Source organism: Macrobrachium rosenbergii, chromosome 26, assembly GCF_040412425.1.
Source record: "Macrobrachium rosenbergii isolate ZJJX-2024 chromosome 26, ASM4041242v1, whole genome shotgun sequence".
NCBI classification, from domain to species: Eukaryota; Metazoa; Arthropoda; class Malacostraca; order Decapoda; family Palaemonidae; genus Macrobrachium; species Macrobrachium rosenbergii.
In genome coordinates, this window is record NC_089766.1 from 4504800 (window position 1) to 4527111 (window position 22312).

General features: G+C 35.0%; 1 protein-coding gene across 24 annotated transcripts in view; it reads left to right on the forward strand.

Annotated features, from left to right (window-relative positions):
• Positions 1-22312, forward strand: part of LOC136852943 (transient receptor potential-gamma protein-like) — a 698042-nt gene that overhangs the window by 652751 nt on the left and 22979 nt on the right. For 6 of the 24 annotated variants that reach the window (XR_010857276.1, XM_067127956.1, XM_067127959.1 and 3 more), the window contains one exon: positions 10635-10676. The exons of the other annotated variants lie outside the window; for them this stretch is intronic. Coding sequence is in view for 5 of the 6 variants with exons in the window: in XM_067127956.1 (XP_066984057.1) it covers positions 10635-10676 (42 nt within the window). In the remaining variant the exon portion in view is untranslated. The remainder of the gene's footprint in view (positions 1-10634; positions 10677-22312) is intronic. 24 annotated transcript variants of the gene reach the window in all.

Here is a 22312-nt window from a genome sequence, read left to right on the forward strand (position 1 = left end):
CAAAAAAAGCTTATAAATCCTATTCGTAACATCTGTCAGGGAGATCCAGCTAAGTGCATAAATGAAGGCTAATGAAGTCTTTGAGAAATGCTATAAACAGAATTTTGTGTAAAGCACTGAAGATGCTAAAATTGCATCTTCCAATGCGAGTGTAAATGGAGGAAGGGAAAGTTACAGTCGTCTAATTAGAATGGGGTAGTCTTGTTAAATGTTAGAGACCACAGGAGTTGTGTGTTATCTTAAAGGGAAGGTCTTAGTTTAATGCTAAGACCAAGCTTTGGTAAGTGAGACGTGTAAATAGTTTCATTCCAAAATTTCTGTCTCCCTCTTCATCATTCATTCAGTTTGAGTGCTTCTTTTTGAATGGAATGTGAAGCTATTTGGTGTTTGCACTGTTTAGCTATATTAGTTACTGATTAGATATACATCTTTATATACTACAATACTGTATATATAAATTTTTGCACTGTACAGTATTTCTGTCGTATTCATACCAATCAAACAATTATGCATAGATTCATACATATATACTACAAACAGTTACTAGTAAGAAATGGCTCTTATTGGTTATTAGGGGGATTCAGCTTTAAGCTAAAAGGCTTTGATTTAACAGATTCTTAAAGATTCCAGAAATTACAATATGTACTGCATCTGTTTAATAAGTCATTCTTATCCTTATAATTACTGATACATTAATAATTGTTGATACATGCTTATATAATGCAGCTTCATCAAAATTTGTCCATGCCATTGAAGACACAATGCATAAGCTTCTATAAAATGTTCCAAGTATTTTTTGTAGGGCCGTACTTAACTTTTTTATGCATAAGAAAGGAACCAAAGTTCTCTATTCTTTGATACAAAAAGATGGGGACTTCATATTAAAGTCATCTGTTGACAGAGGGACAGGAAAACGGTTTGTAGTTCAATTTGTTTTACCCTAACTCATTACTCAAACATAGTCCACAGATTGTGATCTTTGAATGTCCCAGACATGGCATTCTTGTGTCCGGCAGACAAAAGAAAGCTGGAAGTAGCACCGTACATATGCCATCCATATCCACAGATCCACAGCAGGTAACTGCCTCACTTTCCATGTCTGTATGACTATAGTAGAAAGCTTAACAGTTCCTAGATTTTGGTTTTCCTCACAGGATTGCCTAAAGAAAATGGCTGAATTATTTCAGCCATATCAAATATAACTTTCATTTAACTCGTACCTTATGTCATTTTTCATATTTAAAAAATTTAAGTATGAAGTGAATTAGTTATATCTTTTTGTTAGTTAGTTCTGCTTTGAAACCAGTAAGGTTCAGGTGAACCTTTGAGACCCCCTGTTCCTTTTAGGACCTTGGGTTCTGTGTTAATAATCTTCTACAGTAACCCTCTGTGAATCCTACGTCACATCCACCAAATCGTGGGCATTAAGCAGCTCAAAGCATCCCAGTTAAAATTCTTTTTGATTTTAATCCAGGTGATAGTTTTTGGTGAAATACAACCAGTTTTTCTGAAGAATATATATTTCACCATATACACCCATTCCTTGTATAATAAGTGCCTCCTTCCTACCCATGAACCTTAGCAGACATTTCATGCACAAAAATTGAGTTACCTGCCATGGACCTATTGGATTCAGGTGTAATGTGTGCAGTGCTATCTACCACTCCTTACCCATGTATTGGATACAAGACTGGAACGGTTCAAAGACCATAAATACTGGCTATGTAGTTGAGTGATGGGTTTGTTTAAGAAAATCTAACTTTGTGTTAAAGAAAAAAAAAAAGCAGATTTTACTAGTCTCTGTTCAAAACATTTCATTGGGTTATCACCTTAGTGGTCCTAGTTCCTTTTACATTTTAATTGTTAGTTAACACACCTTATGCAGATATTTATTTCTGTGCTCAGATGAGATGATCATGTTACTATAAGGACTGGTATTTTATTAGTCAAATTGATTACTCTCTTCATTAAAAAAGTATAGGCATACACTTCAGATGAGGCTCAATCAGTCATCACTTCCAAGATTTATTAGTTTTTTTTAGAGTAGCACTTGCACCGTTGTGGAAGCAGAGTACAAAGCAAACACTACAGTGAGATTGTGAACACATCTAGAATCAGTTTTCTTTTAGAATGAATACTTTTGTGTGCATTGCACTTCTTTGTCACCTTTTTTTATTGGCGCTGTGATATTCCTCGCTTAAACAAGAGCAATGGATAGGCTAGGGTAGGGATAAGGAGGGAAATTTAAAACAGCAGTTGTTGCTAGGAATGGCGTTAGTGAAAAATACGGTGCTTTTATTGTATTTGTTTTTGCATATTTTTGTATTTTTACGGATTTTTCTTAGATTTTGTGACGGACCTCTAAACCTTGTTTCCTAAATGCTTCACAAAACATACGGAGTAAATTTTATGACGTTAGTTGTATGTAGTCAGGTACAGTATTCATTAAACATTCTTAGACATTTTACCAAGATGGCTTATTCATAGGCAGTGTTAAGAGAATGCAAGTTAACCTGTTGGATCTCTTATGATGTTGACACATCATCCCAAACCCAGCACCAAGAGTTTCTGATGACACTCTAACACAAACATTTCCAGTGATTTTTAATCTGTCATTTTGTCCTTTAGGTTTTTTAAACATATATACCATAACAAAAGACAAGTATTTTGCTTTAAAATGACATAGGAATAAGTATCAGCATGAATAGTAATTTTACAGACAGGATACAAAGGTAAATAGTGCATAGGCCTAATAATTGAAACAGTGGATTAACCTTGTAATAATTTTATTATTCTTTTTTTTTCCACATATATCACTCTGGTTTCTTGACTTGATATCAAGTAGTTTAACTAGGCTGGTTAGTTATTTCCAGGCTCAGACGAGTGGTCTCAAGGGTATTTTTCCAAAATCGAGGTGAAAATTAGTACAGTGCATAGGTATTGAAGTTGGACAGATGTGGACGAAGAGACCAGAAGGAATAAATGAAAAGTAAAAGCCAGAAAGCAGTATGGTTCAGGCTGGAAGAAACACCACAAAACCCTCTAGTGTATTCTACAGAATCGTAGGTCACGCTGTAGGTGGTACCCTTTACAGGGATTAGAGAGTAAACAATACTTCTTGGGGTGCCTTTATGTGACTACTTTGATCGTATCAATACTGTACAGAGCATCGTGGATATTGCTAAACAGTGCTAATATAGCAGTACATGCATAGCATTGGAGAAATGAGTGATAATTTTCTAGCACAGTGTGAATGTGGAGTATTATTCACAGTAAATCATATTTTGCAAGGAAAATAAGTATTTGGTATGAAAGGGAGAGCGTATTGGCTCTTAAAGGGTATAATCAGGTTATGTTTGGATATGCACTAATGAACATTTTCAAGGTGTGAATGAAGTAGGATTATCTTAAGAAAAGCAAATGACCTTGAAACAATATAAAGTACCGTACATTTGACTATGGAAAGTTTTCGGTATTGGAAGTAATCCTTCACAAATTTTGTTGTTTTCATGTTGATGTTTTTCTCTCTGTTCATTATTGTGTGTTTTCAAGTCTTCATTTGATTATTTGTTTGGATAAGTTTTATATCATTTTCAACACACTCTTTGGACAAGAACGAAAGCTGACCTTTGTTTGGATTTGCTCGAAGATGTTTTAAAGTGTACGGAATACTTCTCCCTCGTTGTTCACCTCTTGCTGATCAGATACGTCACTGATCAGCTTCTCCTTATAGTGAAAAGTAATTGGCCCAGCATTAACAACACCCCCACCCCCATTTCTTTGCACTTACATGTGTGGACATCACAGTTGATATGGCACTGTTATATTTTACCGTACGCACAACTCAGGGCACTGTGCGAATGTTAACCCCTACTTTTATCAGCACCACTATATTATAACTAGAATCATTTCAGTGGTCTACATTTCAGTGAATTCTGCATTGTTATTAATACTGTACATGTTGATTTGGTGTCATAGCATATGTCTGTATTCTTTAAAGGTACCTTCATTTCTTTGATGGTATAGGCTTTATCAAGTACCAAATTAAACAGAGTTAGCCCAGATTAGTACTTCTGTTACCATATACTCAATGGATACTGCTACCACTTACTTTGTATTATGTTCTGATGAGACTAACTGTCAGTAAAAGCTACATTTTGCTGCCAAATCTACTGAAGACGAAGAATCATGTAGTTTAATGTAGGGAATAACTAGGACAGACAGTCAGACTTTTGGTTGTCTAACATAAACACATTGACTGATGATATGATTTTTGTCACTGCGTTGTCTTTGCAAATTTCTTGTACTGAATATGTAGAAAATGCATTACAGACTTAGTTGGTGTCATCCACAAGGCTAAATATTGTAGTCTTGTATAAAAGCTGGTAAACAAGTGTAATCTAAAGCAAGTAATCGTAGTTATGCATATTTTTAAAAGTAATCACCCTGTTACAAGGTAATCGTAGCTAGAGAAGTAAGTGTATTTTGTAATATATTTGTCTCGAAATAAAACACAGTCTGCAATTTACTGTAGTAAGTAAAGTACTCTTACTGTAGTTTTGCAAGTAATCCTTGTCTTGCAAGGGACTGTAGTGTTTTGATAGTAGCTATTGTACATAAGCCCTTGTAGTTCTCAAAGATATTGGACACTGTAATTAAAGAAAGAATGTTCATCTATTAAACTTACTGTATGAATCAAGTGTACATCTCTCTCTCCTTTTTCTAAGGAAGAGTCTTTTTTTCAATGCTGTACTTCATATATTCTCCATATGTCACTGGTACCATGCAAATTTGAAATTTAAGTTTAAAGTGCAATCTTTTGCTAAACTAGGCAATCATCACTGGTAGGTGGAAAACATTTTATTTATTATTAGTCTTAAAATGAAGCAGGGTTCATTACAAATGTCCTTGGTATCCTGTAGGGAAATCATCCCTGTCTTTTTTTATGGCTGTTGAATATAGGCATATCAGAAAATTTAACTTATTTCTCCATCGGCACGCAATTTTTACAATGTAGCGTTTTTGCAGTTTGGATTTTAAGGTGTTTGGTTGATTGGAAATCATTCCTTCAAATCAATCCCTAAGTGAAGGATGTAGGGCAGCTTTAGCTGGAGAAACTTGAAGCTTTTGGGATTTTTGTTCAAATTACAGTAAGGTAGGGCTACTATGTTAAGAAAAAAGATTCAGTTATATAACCTGTATGCATCTCTGAATTGTAAAAATTGGGCTAAAAGTTGTTGCAAAGTGTAGTAGGAGTCATTATGCTTCAGTAGCAATTCCAGTGAAAGTTATTGGTGAAAGTTCCAGGGAAAGTTCTACCTTGGGAGGAGCCAGGGTTTGGTACAATTTATGTGAAGGTAGTATGTATCTTTGGTATATATTTGAGTTTCAGTAGCTTCGGAATTGTCATCAGTCATGAGCCGTTCCGTATTGTTTTAGGAATAAAAGTCATACCCGTCAGTCAGTAATACGATAGGAATGATATACTTTTGTCATCATAACAATTGGTGTTTTTAACAAAATATTGATAGTGTATGTGAATTATCATGACCAACTTCGATGTAGAAGCAAGTCATATGAAAAATGACTTTTTGTCTACATAAAAACCTGGTATTATATCTTTGTAAAATGCTCAGAATCACAGACATAACCACACTATACTTTACACAAAACATTTCATGGTATACCTCAAGAATATCATCATTCTTCTATTATTTGATTGTGTTTTAAGCATCCTTGGATAATCATGCATTATAAAAGAAACTCCCTCTATGAATAAGTGTATAGGAGAAAAACACTCATTCTCGTGCTGAATTCCCACTTTCTGTTAACTTTAGCAGGTAATGAGTTGCTCCATTTGTCTGTTTGTATTAGGAGTTGTTATATTTGTATGTTCATAATCCTTTCTGGAAAATTACAGTACTGTAGTTGAATCATTGTCATGTGCCAACACATAGTAGTTGGTGAATTATTACTTTCTGTCAGCATTTTGCCACGCAAAGTAATATTCCAGTTCCTTTTATGTGTGTGTCGTTTTCATAATAGCAGACAGGCACCATACCCAAAAAAGGAATTTTTTGAAAAACAAGCAAACAGTTGCTCATGAAAAAAATACACTATGTACAGGACTTGGGAAACAGCAAAATTATCATATGATGGTGGGTCGTATTGCAAGGTGCAGGGACTGACCTTGGCCTTTCAAATTATTATAAATAACAACCTTGCCCCCAAATAGCTTTTGCTAATAGGGGAACAAGTTAATCAAGCCTTAACTGGTCACTGGTCATACAGAAAAACAAGATTGGCCATTATACTTGTGTACAAGGGATCTTAATTATTCTTCCAAATTAAACCCCTTCCTTCCCCTCTTGTTTTTTCTGACCTGGACTAGAAAAATACATTACGCTACTCCTTCTATTCGCCAGTGCGCGTTAGAAAAACTGAATCCATCCGCTTAATGTATCAGTGGATATAGTTGTAATCATTTTGATCTTCACCAATGTAATCGCAGTGTAAATGGAATGTAGTATTACCTAAATTGGTTATGGGAAAGTGAATTGCTAGAAAATGCAAAAGCAAACAAGCACATAGACTAAGAAGTTATGAAAGGGACAAGAAAGTTTATGGGAAAAGCAGAAAAAGGAGTTTGCTCACACATCAGAGAAGCCTGTCAGTGTATGACAGTAACTTTGCCACTGATGTGGTATTAGTCAGTCTTTTTCCTGAAGTTCATGTCTGTGAAGAGGAATTGCTTTCCTGATGGTAGTCTGTTGGTTGGCTTACTAAAATGAAATATCTGCTAAGTATAAAACATTATTTGTGCACCCTCTGGATTGACATAATATATTCTGGTAAACAAAATAAATGCTGCTGTGTTTGTCAGAAAGTTTTGAAGTATCAGATGGGAAAAGTACTGTATGTATGTTGTACATACATCAAATTTTGCCACTTTTTATCATTCTCAAGTGCACTTCAGAGATTTCAGTCCTGTCTTTGTGTCCGTCTCCCTTTAATGCAGTTTTGTGTGTGATTTTACTTTCTGCATCACCATAATTTTCTCTCATAGTTGAACAATATTCCGTAGATGTAAAGAATAATGTGCCAGTGAGTGTAGTGGTGTTCCAGTCCTGTGTCGTCTCTTGTAACCTCTGAGAACATGTTTTGTCGATAAATGTTCATACTATGATATCCCTTCAGTGTTTTAGTGATGTGTAGAGTTCAGTCGGTGGTCATCATTGTTGTCTAACGTGTTACTTTAATGCTGATTATAGATGTCATCGTAATAAACACACGTTTGCATTTTGGATAAGCTGGATAGGTGTCGTGGGCATTTGAGAACCCCTATGCTCGTTCTCCTTTGTAAAAAATTATTGTAATTATATAAGGTTTATTTGTTGTATTTACAGGATGTGATTGTTGTCCTGGTAAGGTGTAATAGTCATATCTGGAGGGGTGTAGCATGGTTCCTTTTGAAGCTTTTGTAACCAGTAACTTGGTGGAGCATTGGGTCTGGTTGTTGTTTGCAGAGCTGTTGAGCCACTGTTTATGTTGTCAGCCTGGCGATGCCTCCCTGTAAATGTCAGAGAGTACATCATAATGGTGTTGACCTTGTGAAAGAGGGCAGATTATGTCCTGGTTTTGTCAGCATCCATGAAGAGAATGCATAAGAATCAAGTACTCCAACTCTTCGTAGTGTTTTTTTTATTTTTGGTTAAGTGCAGAAAGTAGAATTAGTGTAGGGAAATAGTGTATGAAAATCTGACAAGTTTGATTAAAGGGGTATATTGTATTTTGAAGTGCAAAGTCAAAATTTTAAATTGATGGTAGATCATTATTTAGAATTTATTGAGATAAGGCTTATTGTAGATATTTTAACTCATTCATAATAATTAGAAGCCAGTCTTCTGCACAGTTATGTGTCATAGGGAATCTTTTAGGTGGCTACTGACAGATATAAGTCTTCTAAATACTTTTTAGCATTTTAGAGACTGAAAGAAAGCACACATCAAAATTCATTTATTGTGTGTGGATCACTTTTTACCAGGTTTTTAAGAATTTTTGTAATCAGTCTGTGATAAAAAAATACAATTCTTATCAGACAGAGTGGATTTATTAACAATTAATTATGGAACTGTGATACTTTGTATTATAGTACTTTATATTTTATAGGGGTTTCAAGACTTTTTGTAATCAGCCTTGGATAAAGAATGCATTTCTTTCAAGATGGAGTTGGCTTTTTAACAATTAAACTACAAAACTTTAAAACTTGATACAGGTGGAGCTGTATTTTTGGTGTTTACAAAATATTGTGGAACAAACTGGGCAGCACGTGGTGCTGGCTCTGCGCAGGATTGTGTTCTTCCTTTGATTTTGTCAGGCATCCCTGTAAACTGATGTTTATTCATTACAGTTATCAGGTTTTGATGTTTTATGTGTTACTGCTGAAGGCAAATTTGGTTTATAGAAAATTGATGGGAATATGAAAGATAACAGACTCAAAGGAACCCAACCTCTTCTTGGCAGTTCTGACTTTTACAAGTGCCGGTAATTTAATGTGACTTTTCCCCTTATCAGTGGAGGGGATACTGTTATGTGGCCTCATGGTAAGCAGGTTGAATACTGTTGGAATGGCATTAATGCTGAAGGGCATTATGCAGAATTAATACAACTGGTAGCCACAACAAAGGGTCTGATACTTTTGGAAGATCAGAACCATTAGGACTTACAAGTAGGCAAACTTACAAGCCAGACACAAAACTGGCACTCGTGAAAGAGCGCTGTGCCTGTTGTACCTTCGTGATAGCATTAATTTTGTCTGGCACTAGATTGGTATAGGATCAACAGATAGGGGAAAAAATGACTGAAACTGGCGCTGTACGACTTTACAGGCCAAAAACGCAAGGACTGAGCTATAAACATCAATAGCTGAAGTTGTCTCAAATGCCTTACATCTGAATTCTCTTTAAACTGAAGACCTATGGTATTGAAAATAGGGGGATTTAGTTTCCTTGACTCAGTTTTATAATTGATGTCTTGAAGCTCAAGATACAAGTTAGTACAGTACGCTGATTCTCAGAATACACCCAACTCATCCTGCTAACCAATTTCACACAGGGATTATTTTCGTTAAAAGCTACTAACCAACCCTTCACATTGGTATTTCTCTTGCAAGCACAGATGAGTTGTCACGGATGGGTTTCCCTCGTGGGATACTCACTCACACCATTCCCAGATGACACAGATGTTCTCATTAGTTGATACTTAATTTTATCTGGTCCACTAGCAATTTGAAAGGGGTTAAGAATTATGATAATTTAGTGGTTGGTGTTTAGAAGGTATCAGATTTAGTCAACAACGATAGTAAAACAGTTGAAAGGAACCCCAAATGTTTATACTCTGAACTGATATATGTTTTATTTTGTGTATATCAGCTTCTGTAGTTTACTGTAAACATATTATTTCATTTTACAGTATATACTTTACATTGTACAATTCTCTTTGTACATGTATGAAGACAAGTTGAATATTTACTCAGTACTGTTTATGTACATCCATTTGCATTTAATCTACTTGAATGTGATTAACCAAAAATAATCGATATTAGATAACTAGGTTTATTTATAAAAGTTATGAAACTAGCGTATGTTTGATAGCTATTTTTTTTAGACTCAGAATTTAATAAAGGCATAGCTGGTACGCACTGTAGTTATTTTTATGAAGGGGATATAGGTTCTGGTTGGTGATGCCTTTTGTTGCCGTTTTTCTGAAGGAGTCACTTTTGGTTGGGAATTATGTTCGTTTCCATCACATGATTGTCCCTTGAAACGGTACTTCGTTTTGCCAGTAAATGTCATGTTTAGATTATGTGTTTAGAAACCTATATACCAGTGTCAGCTTCTTCCTTGACTGTAAACAACCAACAAATTTCTTCCAATAACACAACCACATGATTAGTACAGACTCAAGATAATTAAGGATCATTAATTGGGTGCTGCTTTGGCTTGTTATCTACGCATCGCCTCCGAGGTGCTAGGCGCAAGCTCAGTGGGATGCCGTGTTTAGTACTAGCCCCTCGGGGATCGAAGATATCGTTTATTAATATAATTTGTCAACCACACAATATAGAAATGGGTGTATTTAATACTTTGATCCCCGAGGGGCAGTAATAAACGTGGCGTCCCATTGAGCTTCCGCCGTGTTTAGTACTAGCAGCTCGGAGGCGACGGGTAGATAACAAGCCAAAGTAGCACCGACTAAAGATAATTAAGGATCATTAATTGTTAATTTGCCATTTCCAGCACATGTAAGAGATTGAAAGTTTGTTGAAGGAAGTATATTCGCTGATGTTTGAAAGCTTTTCATTGCATATATAATTCATTCTTGGGTTACATTTATGCTTTCATGATTTCAGTTGCTTACCTCCAGCTTTGTGATCAAGAGCGTAGCATCGTACTTTTAAAAAGAGAAATTGCAGTGGTTTCAAGGGAGTAAAATTTAAAAAGAAAGAGAAAAGGGATGATGGTTCAGCTTAACCGAGAGAGAGAAAGTGAGAAAAAAAGATTAGGGAGTCCCGTTGACGAGGGTCCCATAGCTACGTCCGATGCCATCAGATCTTTTCTTTTTGTTCTTTGCAGAGGAAGGCTAGACAAGCGAATGAGCGGGAAGTAAGATATCAGGTATGTTGATACCCACCCCGTGAGCTCGATCACATACACATTTTAAAAAGAAAGATATTTTCAGTCTCTTTTTAATCTGCATTTCTGTGTCTGATGGAGAAATGTTGTCCTCTGTGACTTTTTTCAAATCCCCCTTTGAGACTCTTTAATCTCCCCGAGTCGACATAAATTCGTCGTTTTCTGTGACTGTGGAGATGGAGATTCGGGAAAGGGGTGACTCACCTGCTAGTTTCAACTCTGCTTGCTTTTTATTAGTTGCAAGGTGCCTCATCAGTACGTACTGCGATCCATTCTCCTTTCTCTTTTTCTCACTCGCTCACTCTTTCTCTCTCTCTCTCTCTCTCTCTCTCTCTTGCAGTGATTCTGTCTCTGTCAGTTCTTCTTTCTCTTTCATCCTCATCATTTCGCCCTCTCTCGCTCGTACATTTTTTGCACAATTTTTGCTCTTTTTCTGTGATTCCACACAGTGTAGTTCAGTTTGCTGTCTTTTGCTTCTACAGAATTTGAGATCTTGTACTTTAGTCATTTGCTGCTTTGCTTCCTGTATTTTTCACTTGTTATTTATTGGCTACATTTGTCAATACAGATTTTATAGCCTAGCCCAGACCTATTGAAGAATCAGTATATCTCTTAGAATCTGTCACAGTGCAAAATCTGAGAAAAGTTTTTCAGTGGGGAAAAGTGACTAGATTATCATAAAACGTACAGATGTGTATGTACACGTAAATAGTGTACGGATTGTGAATACTGAACTTGAATGGTTTTTTAGTTTGTAATTTATGTATATATATGTATGAAAAACAGTGACATGTATTTTTATAATGCTCTGAAGTAGTGTACATTAGCTTGAATGAAACTGCATCATGTAGGTCTGGGCCACTCTCTACCAAGCAGTAAAGAACACAGTTCCACTTTTAAAATTTTACCCCTTTTATTGACACCTGAAGTAGGTCAGACTCAGATCAGTGGAAAACCTGACGCAGAACTTATGTTTCACTTTATTATTCTTCCCATTGGTGTGAGACTGGACTTACAAAATCAAATTTATTGGTAAGAAAAGGAATGCTCTTTCTCTCTGACTCTCTCACTCTCTCTTACAAAAAATTTTGGTAAGAATATGGAATGCCCCCTCTCTCTCTCTCTCTCTCTCTCTCTCTCTCTCTCTCTCTCTCTCTCTCTCTCTCTCTCTCTCTCTCTCTCTCTCTCTCTCTCTCTCTCTCTCTCTCTCTCTCTCTCTCTCTCTCTCTCTCTCTCTCTCTCTCTCTTCTCTTTCACCTGTCTTATTTTGTTTGCATGTACAAAAGTCTTCATTTCACCTGTCTTATTTTGTTTGCATGTACTTGTCTAGAACATCTTTTTTTAATTCTGAAATGGACTTGTGGATAGGTAAGGCATATGTGACCATGGTAACTGTATTGATTAATTTCATATGAGTTATTTTTGTTTTTTGAGACGTAACATCAACTGTCTGAAATCTTTTGCATACAGGTGACATCCTACGATGGTACATCGAGTGAATTAACGGGCTAAGTCGCCTATCATGACAGTTAACTGACTAGGTAGAATTTCTGTATGAACAAGGAGGTTAGCGTTGGATTGAAACATGTCAAGTGACAGTATGATTAGCCAGGGTATGCTTAGGGAAAGGGACACTTCTGAGAATGCAAAGAATCTGCACTCCAAAAATATATCGTTCTAATGATTTTCTCCCATTGTTTATATTGTGTTTGTGTTTACAGAAATAGCAAATAAACTCTTCTGTAACTGGAATGTTGCTGTTTCCTGTAGCTTTTGATGTCCTCCTCCCTACCTTTCCATCGAACCATGGCTGCATCCAACTGTATGATAAATCGTGTGCTGAGATGGTCGTAGATCGTGTAATCGTAATGCCATAACACTAGCGCATATTCACACACACACAGGCAACAGTTGCTATACGATTGGGTTAGTTTCCTCGAGAATAGACGATTAAGTGAAGAGATGAATATTGAATGGTTTATATGTGAGTTGATTGGGAATACTTTCTTAGCTACTTAAAAATGGCATAGAATGAGGCATAAAAGAGCCCATCATACACTCTAGAGCACTTATGTAGAAGTACACATAAATATTAAAGAAGAGGTATTATACAGTAAAGTAGACAGACATTATGAACAGAAACAGAAAAATGTAAAAGAATGTAAAAATAAATTGAATTGAAAATAAGAGATGACATGAACAGAAGATAAGAAGGAAACAATGGCAGACTTCTTGAGCCTCTCCCAGTCAACACAAGTATTTACAGGTCATTTGCACTGCAAAATTGTACCTATGTGTAATGTATTTTGAATTATGTAAAGATTAGAAAAGGTACATAATGAAATCACAGTGAAAAGAACTAAAATATATTTAAGATTAATAAAATTGCATAATGAAAAAGAAATGAAAGTAAAATATATAATTAAGCTTTAATAAAATTAGATGCCACATAATGAAAAATTGCATAATGAAAAAGAAATGAAAGTAATATAATATAGTAATAACCTACAGTGTACTTCCTTGTAGATATTATTAGCCTGACTAGATACCACAATATTGTACAGTATAATTGTGAATTAAAAAAAATGCCATCGACTGTTGAAGTGTTCAGAGAAGATTGGATTTTTGGTAGGAAAATTGATTACTGTATGAGGGAAAAATCATTTTTCAAGAGGTGTAGCAACATTTGTGTGTGTGTGTGTATGTGTTTATATATGCTGTGTATATATGCATATTTTAATCATTTATTCATTTCATCGGGGGTAATTATGGAAGATGCTTTCCTGCAGTTAAAAAGATGCATTATCATATATATTTTTTACTCTAATTCATTTTTTTCCTAAATATGTAAAGCAGATCTTCCTATTTTCATTCTTTTTTGTGCTACAAATTCTTAGTCTTTTTTATATTTCATACAGTGTAGCAGAATCTGTAATGCAGTTTCTGTACTGTATGATTTAAACAAGTTTCACGTTTACGATGACAGTGTCTTGCAAGAAAATACAATAGAGGTTTACTGAATTAACCTGGAATATATGTTTCCTCTTAAGAAATTTATAATGTTTTGTTTATTATTCAACCATAATTAGTATTTATTAAAAGCTACAGTAATTTTTAAGAAGAATGTACGTATTGGAATCTTTAAAAATGATCAGGGAATTCCTTTCATAGGTTTTGTGATGACTGAACAACTTGAAAGTGTTTTGTTGAATGTTGAATTGGTACGTAATGGGAAAAAATTTAATGTGTAATTGAACATTGGCCACAACATTCAACTTCATGGTTAAAAGACAATTAACATGGCCAAAATTTTTTTACTTTCCAAAGTAATTGGTGTCTTGAATTGACTTACGACAGCATTAGCTCAAAAGTTGTTTCTTAACCTCATTACCTGTACAGTAGTCTATTATACTATCTCGTAAACTTTTAAAGAACCAGACATCGTGTTTGTCATGTATTGTTATATTCAGACTTATACAGCATTACAGACTTGCTTTGATTTGAAAAGTCATTACTGTGAATTTATTATGCTCATCTGATATGAATGTACAGTATTACTGTATGATAACTGTAGAATTTGTGTCATAAGATATACTGTTCTAGTTCGACATATGATCCTGTATTTTCTTTGGTAGATTTACTTATATCAGAAAGAGTGTACTGTACAATATTTAAGATGCTTTATAAGGGTTTTTACAAAACTTGTACTTCTTCCAGGACAAACTTCATTTTCAATACATATCAAGAATTTTATCTTATTTCCTCATAAAAAGAATTATACACTTTAATAATTTTTTACTAACTTTTAAAAGACGAAAGTAGACCTTATTTTCCTAGAAGTACTTTCTGTATCTTACTGTAATATTATTATTGTTAAGAAATTTAAGTTCTTTTCATAGCTAACTCGTATAACGGAGTGTTGTATATCATGACTTTGACTCAGTAAAACTTTTGAGGAATTGAACTTTGGTTTAGAACTAACAAAGAAAATGCTAGTGGAATTCACCCTCATACTGTCTTCCTAGCATTTTTTAATCAGGACTTCTGATTTCTTGGGTAACAAAGAGTTTGTCGCTGTTCTCTTCATTAAAAAAAAAACTCATTTCTGTATGCTTTCAGAGAAAATACTTAGTTTTCCATCTTTTGATAGGTGTGACCAAGCTTGTTTAAAAAGTGGTTTTGACATTGTTGTGTGTGCAGCAAAATCTTTTTCTTTCTTTTACTGATACTTTTCCTTGTGAACCTTTTGTCCAGGTTTCTTGAACATTACTCATTTTTACACATTTCCCATGTAGATTTCCAAGAAAGTAAGTTTTTTCAGTATCGTAAACAAACTGCACAGTATTGAGATTTGTCATACGTGGACACAGCCTGGTTCCATATCCTTGAGAGCTTTTTATGTTTGTTATGCTTGTGATACCATGTCCAATTCACCCTCTTTTTTGACTTTTTTCTTTTCTTTGGTCCCTCATTATCAGAGACAGTACACCTTAAAATATTGCATGCCTTGTTTCCAGTTGTCTTTATGTTGACCAAATGCATTATTTTTTTCTTTTTACTAATTTGGTTATTGTTCTCAAGTGAATTTTTTTTCCAGGTACAGTACTTCTTTAGCCTAAGTTACTAATACAGTATACTGTGTGGCATTTATGAATAACACCCTGTTCTGTGTATAATGAATATTCAATAATGTATTAGTGCTTAAATAATCATAAGAATACGTGCGTTGCATCTGTTAATTACCAATGTATTTAAATTTATTCGTAACCAAGGGCTCTCGTATCTGGGATTATGTGTCAAGGAAAGTATTCAGAGGAAAGTAGTTCTCAGATTTTGTCAAAGGGTCATAGCCATACAATTAAGCAAAATTTAATTTCATATATTAGAGCTCTTGTTTCACAGAAAGTTCATTGCAATGCTCCAGTTCTAAGACTGGCAGTGTTTGTATAAATAGACTGCCCATCCTATTAATAATGATTTTGTTACGATAAGACTGTCAAGTGTTGGTCTGTAGTGTTAAATAAGACTCACCTGGTAATTGTTTCTTAGTGAAAGGACAGATAGGAGGCACATATGAATGGGTCAGATTTTCTTTGTTATGAGAAATGTGTTTCTGATATGTTGATAAAGATTTTGCATGATTTTGGGTCTAAGCGTGAGAGGCAGATGTTTGTCTGGGTGGAAATTTAAATGATGGCACCAGCTGCTCCTTAGGAATATTCTTTGTGAAATTTTATTTTCCACATGTTTTCTGTGATGTATGTGTGTGTGTGTATGTGTACATTTGTATGACTGTTTTCCCCAGAAGCCCAGACATCTATGCAGGGATTAACTGTAGGGATAGCCAGTACATGTACATACATACACGTACAATAATTATAAATTGCGAAACATCAGTCAGTTTCCATGTGATAAGCACTTGGATGCAGAATTGCCCTCTCATTTGCTACAAAATAATGAGAGAGAGAGAGAGAGAGAGAGAGAGAATCCTTTATTTATGAGTAGTAACAAAGATAATAAGGAAAAGAGAGAGAGAGAGAGAGAAGATATGAATTTTAAATCGACTGCATCATTGTAATGTCAGAACAAATACGTGGAGGGAGATGATGACGGTACAAAAAAGTTATCAAGTTATATTAGCTCTTGGTCTAAGACATAAAACACATTAACCATTTCAGGCCATGAAACAAAAAAGTTGAGCCATAATTTAACAAAAAAAATCATCAGAGTCGACGATGGTCAGTTTTCTGGTAAAATCCTTGTCTGTTGGGCTCGTCAAATCCCTGTCCCTGGCCCTAGTTAGCTTTAGGCATTTCTGAAAGCTCCTGTCTTCCTCCTGTTGCAGTTTTATATGAAGCCTGCTGCTCGGGAGTTCAAATTACTACCGGCTGAAGTGGCATTTATGAAAAAAAGTTCTGTGGGTATAGTTTAACATCCTATAGGACCAGGGAATATTGAAAATATCTGAGAAGTATTTCCCCAGGGGAAGCGATGTTAAAAGATGAGCAACAGCTGAACGAAACAAAAAGCCTAGGGCCCTAGTTTCTTCACAACACATACAAATAGGGGCAGACACCAAAGAGAAAAAAAATACTTGATGGCCAAAATCAGCAAAATAACTAACAATGAAAAGTACTACTGCAATCCAGTTCTGTTACTGCAACAGCCCTTTTTGGCCTCAGTAGGCATTTCTGGGTACAAGTGCTTATGCAAGAAAGTTGCTAAACCTAATCCTGAATATTAGATGAGTTTTAGGTAGTAGTTTGATTCAACAATGAAAAGATGAATGCATCAGTGACTGCTGTTTTCTTTTTAATGGAGACATTACTTGTTAGGATTACAGTATATACATACAATACACAGATGTTTTCATGATTTAGCTGCAACAAAAATAAGCACAACAGTCACTGTCATATTCATACTTTTAACTGCTGAATATTTATACACACTTATGCATGTCTTTGTAAACCTTCAGAGTACAGCAAACTATTACATACCAAAAAAGCCAGATGAACTGATGTTGTGATAAAGCAAAATGCCCTATTTCTCTCCCTTAGACTTATCTGTTGATTAACTCCACTTTACCCCCTCGGAATGTGCTTTCAACTACATAGGGAATGTGAGGTTTTAGTGGTGAATATCCTTTTTGTTAGCATTTCCTAGAAGTTAAGGGTGACATTGCTGATTTACCATGCTGTGATGAATTTGAAGTCTTGATAGCCACACGTAAATACTGTATATGCCGTATGTTTGTACTCTCATGTGCATGCTCAGTAGAAGTTTTGTATCTTTTTATTGCATCTTTACCAAGGGAATGCTGGGGTATTGGCTGTCTGAATTCTGTATGAGTCAGACTTTCATTTTCCAGTTAGGTACAATAGGTAGCAGTAGTGTGCTGAACTGAATCTTTACCCATCTGATAATGTGTTTCCGGTAGAGGTAGGTATAAATAGTATCAAAGTGAAGAAAACAAATCGTCTACATGCAATGGCACATCCTTTTATTATCTTCCTTAATCTGTTTATTGAATGTCTCTCGTTAATCTATGTACTATACGTGAACCATTCTTGGAGGGAATGAAAGCAGACTCATTTTTATTCACAGTACCTAATGGTTTAAGTGTAATGACAATAAAATCAGTTTGGGAAGATTTTAGGATATGTAACCAAGGCCAATGCCTTATCTTGCCCTTCATGGCATAAAGGACATGTGTTTCAGAGTGATTAATACCAAGACTTCCGCCATAAGAGCTGGTTCAGTTGTAATGATCATTTGTACGAAAGATTAATCTTTGCAGGTCATTGTCATTTATTCCATCTTTTTCTTCCTCTCCATCTTTCTGTCCATCTGTCTTCGTTACATTGCATCTAGCAGCTCTTGACTTAATTAAATTTTCTTTTGCTTCTTTGCCATTCAGATTCATTATGCTATTGCTCTCTTTTCTTTATCCCCAGCCAATAAAGTATAATCGCCAAAGTGCTTACTTTTATGTTTGAGCTTATTTTGCTCGAGAATTTTATAGTATGATTATGTGACGTTGATATATTCCAGTATTTAGGTATAATAAATTTGGTAAGAATCCTTCGATTTTGTGGTAGGATAGGTAAAGGAACAGGTACTCGCTGGATATACCAAGAGCCAAGGTGCTTTTTAAAGAATATTTGATCGATCAAGGGAATAGAACAGTCGTCACAACATAGAACGTAGTTGTTGGCTATTATTTTCAAATCTACATTTATAATTTGACACTGGTAGTTTTTATCCTTTGGAAATGGCAGAGAATTGGGTTGTAACTTGGCAATATACTTTGGCTGCTGTCAGTAGGTTAAGTCAAATACAGTTGCGTTTAAAGGCCCAATTCGTTTCTGTGCAAATTGAGATACCTTTCGTTGGCGTATTTTATTAGTAAGTTGTTTAACCAGGCCACTGAGTTAAAACTCTTAATTCTCGTGGTGTTTCTTTTTGTCTCCTTTTAGTACAGGTACCAGATTTACACATACACATATTGTAAAGTTTTCCTTGATTAAATTTTTTATTTATTAGAAAAACAGGAGTAGTATGAGAATAGCATTGAAGTTTTTTTATGCCTTTTGTTTTGTTGTACATTTTTTTTTACTTAATTATGATCCCTTCTAAGTTATACCAAACTTTAAGTACTGACAAGTTATTTTTATGTGTACAGTCGACCCCCACCTCTTCGCCAAACCCTGCCTATTCTCAGAATTTTTCATAGAGAAATGTTCACTAATTACTGCATTTTCTTATTGTTTTCTTGACTAAATACATTTTTCATGTTAAAACTATTAAAATGGGCAGGTATAACCATTTTTAGAGGGGTTTTCCGTGTTTGAACTATCAAAATAGGCAGTTGTAAGCGTTTTTAGAGGGGTGTCAAGTATTAGTGGATTTTAGCTATTTGTGGGGGGTTGCGGTCCCTATCCCTTGCAAATCCTGGGGGTCGACTGTATATGGGTTGTTTGTGTCAATAGGACAAGTATAAGAGTGATAGACTTGAATTAACCCAGACCATTTATATGGTTTCATTCATAATCTTTGTTGTTGTCATATAGTGAGTCCATTATGTAAGTAAAATGCATACACCTTATCAGCTATATCGTAATTTATGGAGGACTGCGACACATCCTGGTTAAATCTTGACAGAAGAGGCTAGGAAGGGTTTCATATTCATTGCCAGAAGTTTCCAGCATTTTCAGTACTTGTCACAACTTTTCATTTTAATAAATTTAGCTCCCCTTATCCCACTGAACCCCAAAATGTAATTTGACTTGAACAGGGCCTTCTCCACTCAGAATTATATTACCTTCGTGTTCTTCCCTCTCAGTGACATTTTCATCCTTATTGTCTTTATTTTTAAGTCTCTTGAGAGTGCCATCCCATCCGTGCAGGTGAGGATTGTGTTCCAGTTTCTGTCCCTTAGCACAGCCTTGCAGTAACATCAAAATGCCTTGTTAAACCACAAATGCATATCAGAATTCCACTCTGCTGCTTATCAAAGTTCTCTCGTCGCATTTGACCACCTTTTCAAGGAACACATTTTTATATGACATGATGGAGGCATGCATGATCTTAGAACCCAGTATTTTAAATGCAGTCCATTTCGTAGGTTACGGTCATAATTTAACAGACTGAATCTTGAAACCACAAGAGGCTGTTACTATTCTGTAAATTTCTGTGGAGACTGAAATTTAGATTTTTCCTTGGACCAGTTCCTCTGTGACAAAAATTAACCCTTTTTTTTTGTGAGCATGCTGTTCCTGTACTCACTTCAACAATTCAGTTTTAGCACTTTCACTAAGTACCCAGCATTTAAATGGAAGTCATTACAAACTTTAAATTCAAACCTGAGGGTAGCACAGTTCAGGGTCCTCATATTGTAGACTAAAAGTCTTTGCACACCTAAGCTGTACATAGTCATGAAGGATTAATTCAAATGTAGCTAAATATGCATTACACAGTATATGTGTAAAAATTAATATCCACTCGCAGTGGGAGTGAACTGGAGGCCGAAGATACCCGGTCATTAGAGAATAGAGAAGGGGTAGGAATGATTGGCTTGCTGCCATCTGTCAGTTGCTCTCATTGCCCTAGGAGAGCTGTTAATCAGCTCAGTGGTCTGTGATTTTAACTTTTCCTCTTCTGTGTTTTTCTGATGAATCTTAAAGTTTTTTGTGTTTGTAGCTTCTAGGTGCATTAATTCACACTCGCCAATTCATACTCGCCAACAACATGAGCTTGGCAGCCTTTCCATTCATCAGTTATGGTTTTAGGCTGTCCTTTTCTGCACAGACAGTTTTATTTTTGACATTCTGTGATTCACAATCTCACCTGAAATTTAGTAGTTCCTTAACAAGGATTTGTTTACAATTTTGGTTGCTCGGCGGCTCCTAATTTCAGTCAACAGAGAATGCAGATTCTTTTGTAGACAAATCCCTTGAAATTTTGTTAGCACCGCTAGTATTTTTAATTTGTGTTTTAAGAAATTCATTTACTAGATTAGGTTACTAGGTTATTGTCCTTCAAGCCACTCGTGTAAAAAATGAGTTTCAACTTGGTGATCTGATTAATAACTTAAGGCAAAGAGTTTTGTACCATTCCAAGACCTGCACTGTGTTGGTGATAATCACCTAAAACAATTATTCCACTTAATTCCAGTCGTTCGTCTCTTGTTGGGAATAGAATGCAAAATTTTCTGTTAAGGTCCATGTCCTTATAACTCTCTCTCTCTCTCTCTCTCTCTCTCTCTCTCTCTCTCTCTCTCTCTCTCTCTCTCTCTCTCATCATCATCATCATCATCATAAAATGGAAGTACAGTATAGTCATCATCAAAATCAATTGCTGTTTGGTGATAACAAACAAGGTATTTAATTGCATATTTGGTGGACATTTGGCACTTATAGAATTTCTATTTATGCCATCATTTATTCTTGAGTATTTCAGTTAAATAATACAGAGATTGTAATTGTTGGGCCCTTTTTTTTTTTTTTTTTAATATAGATTAGGTTATATTCAGGGTTACAATAACAGTTGAATAGAAATTCTAATGATGTGAAGGATTTGTATTTTGCTAAAAGAATGTTCAAGGACAGTTTGTTTAGTAATAGAAAATTGAAAATTTTAAAGTTTTCGTCATGATTTTTGTAATTTATTCAGGTTTTTTCCTTGAATCATAAGGCATTTCCAGTTATTAAATTAAAAACTGAGTTCTGAATGGTTGTCTAAGTATTGAATTATTACTGTATAGCCATTATTCTTCAGTCATATTTGATAAGCTTAGGTGGTTTAATGCTGCATAAAAACAGCTGTGGTTTGCTTGACATATCTGATTTCTTCAGAAATATATAATGGACTCCAATGCATAAGTAAATCTATTTTCAAAGTCTTTCAAGTCATTTCAGTAACAGGAGAAATTTAGGACATGTTTAAATATCTCATTCATTATTATCCAGAGGAAACATTTCGTTCTTTGAATATAATAGTTACTGTATTTTTAAAGGCTGGTATTTTTTTAATTTAATGAACAAGTGATTTGTTTTTAGACACCAGCAGTTTTGTTTTTAGATGCTGATATTGATTGGCATCGAAATTCTAAACTTGAATTGTAAAACATTTTATGACACTGTAGCAATGAGAGGGAATTTTACCAAAATGTACAATATCGGACGCAGACCATCACCACCTTTGTCAATATCATCAGATCATTATACGCTATTTAGTTTTAATAGATAATCGCAAATGATTAGATATTTAAAGTACGATAGTTTTTTCTAAGTATATACAAACTGTTACCCCAGAGGCTCTCGATCCATCGATTAAGGGATGTGGTACGTAATATTGTGCTGGCAGTTTATGCGAGAATTCCAGGATTTGTTTGCATATCCAGTTGAAATCTGAGAAATTTTGCTTATTTTCTATTTAGGTTTTGAGTTCCTGTTATATCTCCGAAATATACGCTACACACGTGATCTTATAATACAGTACAAAAATTATATAGGTTCATGTGTATGCTGTATGTATTTATTATGTATATATATATGTACAAAGTATGTATGAACAGTAAATATGCTTAGATGCAATATACTGCAGTTATGCGCTGATAG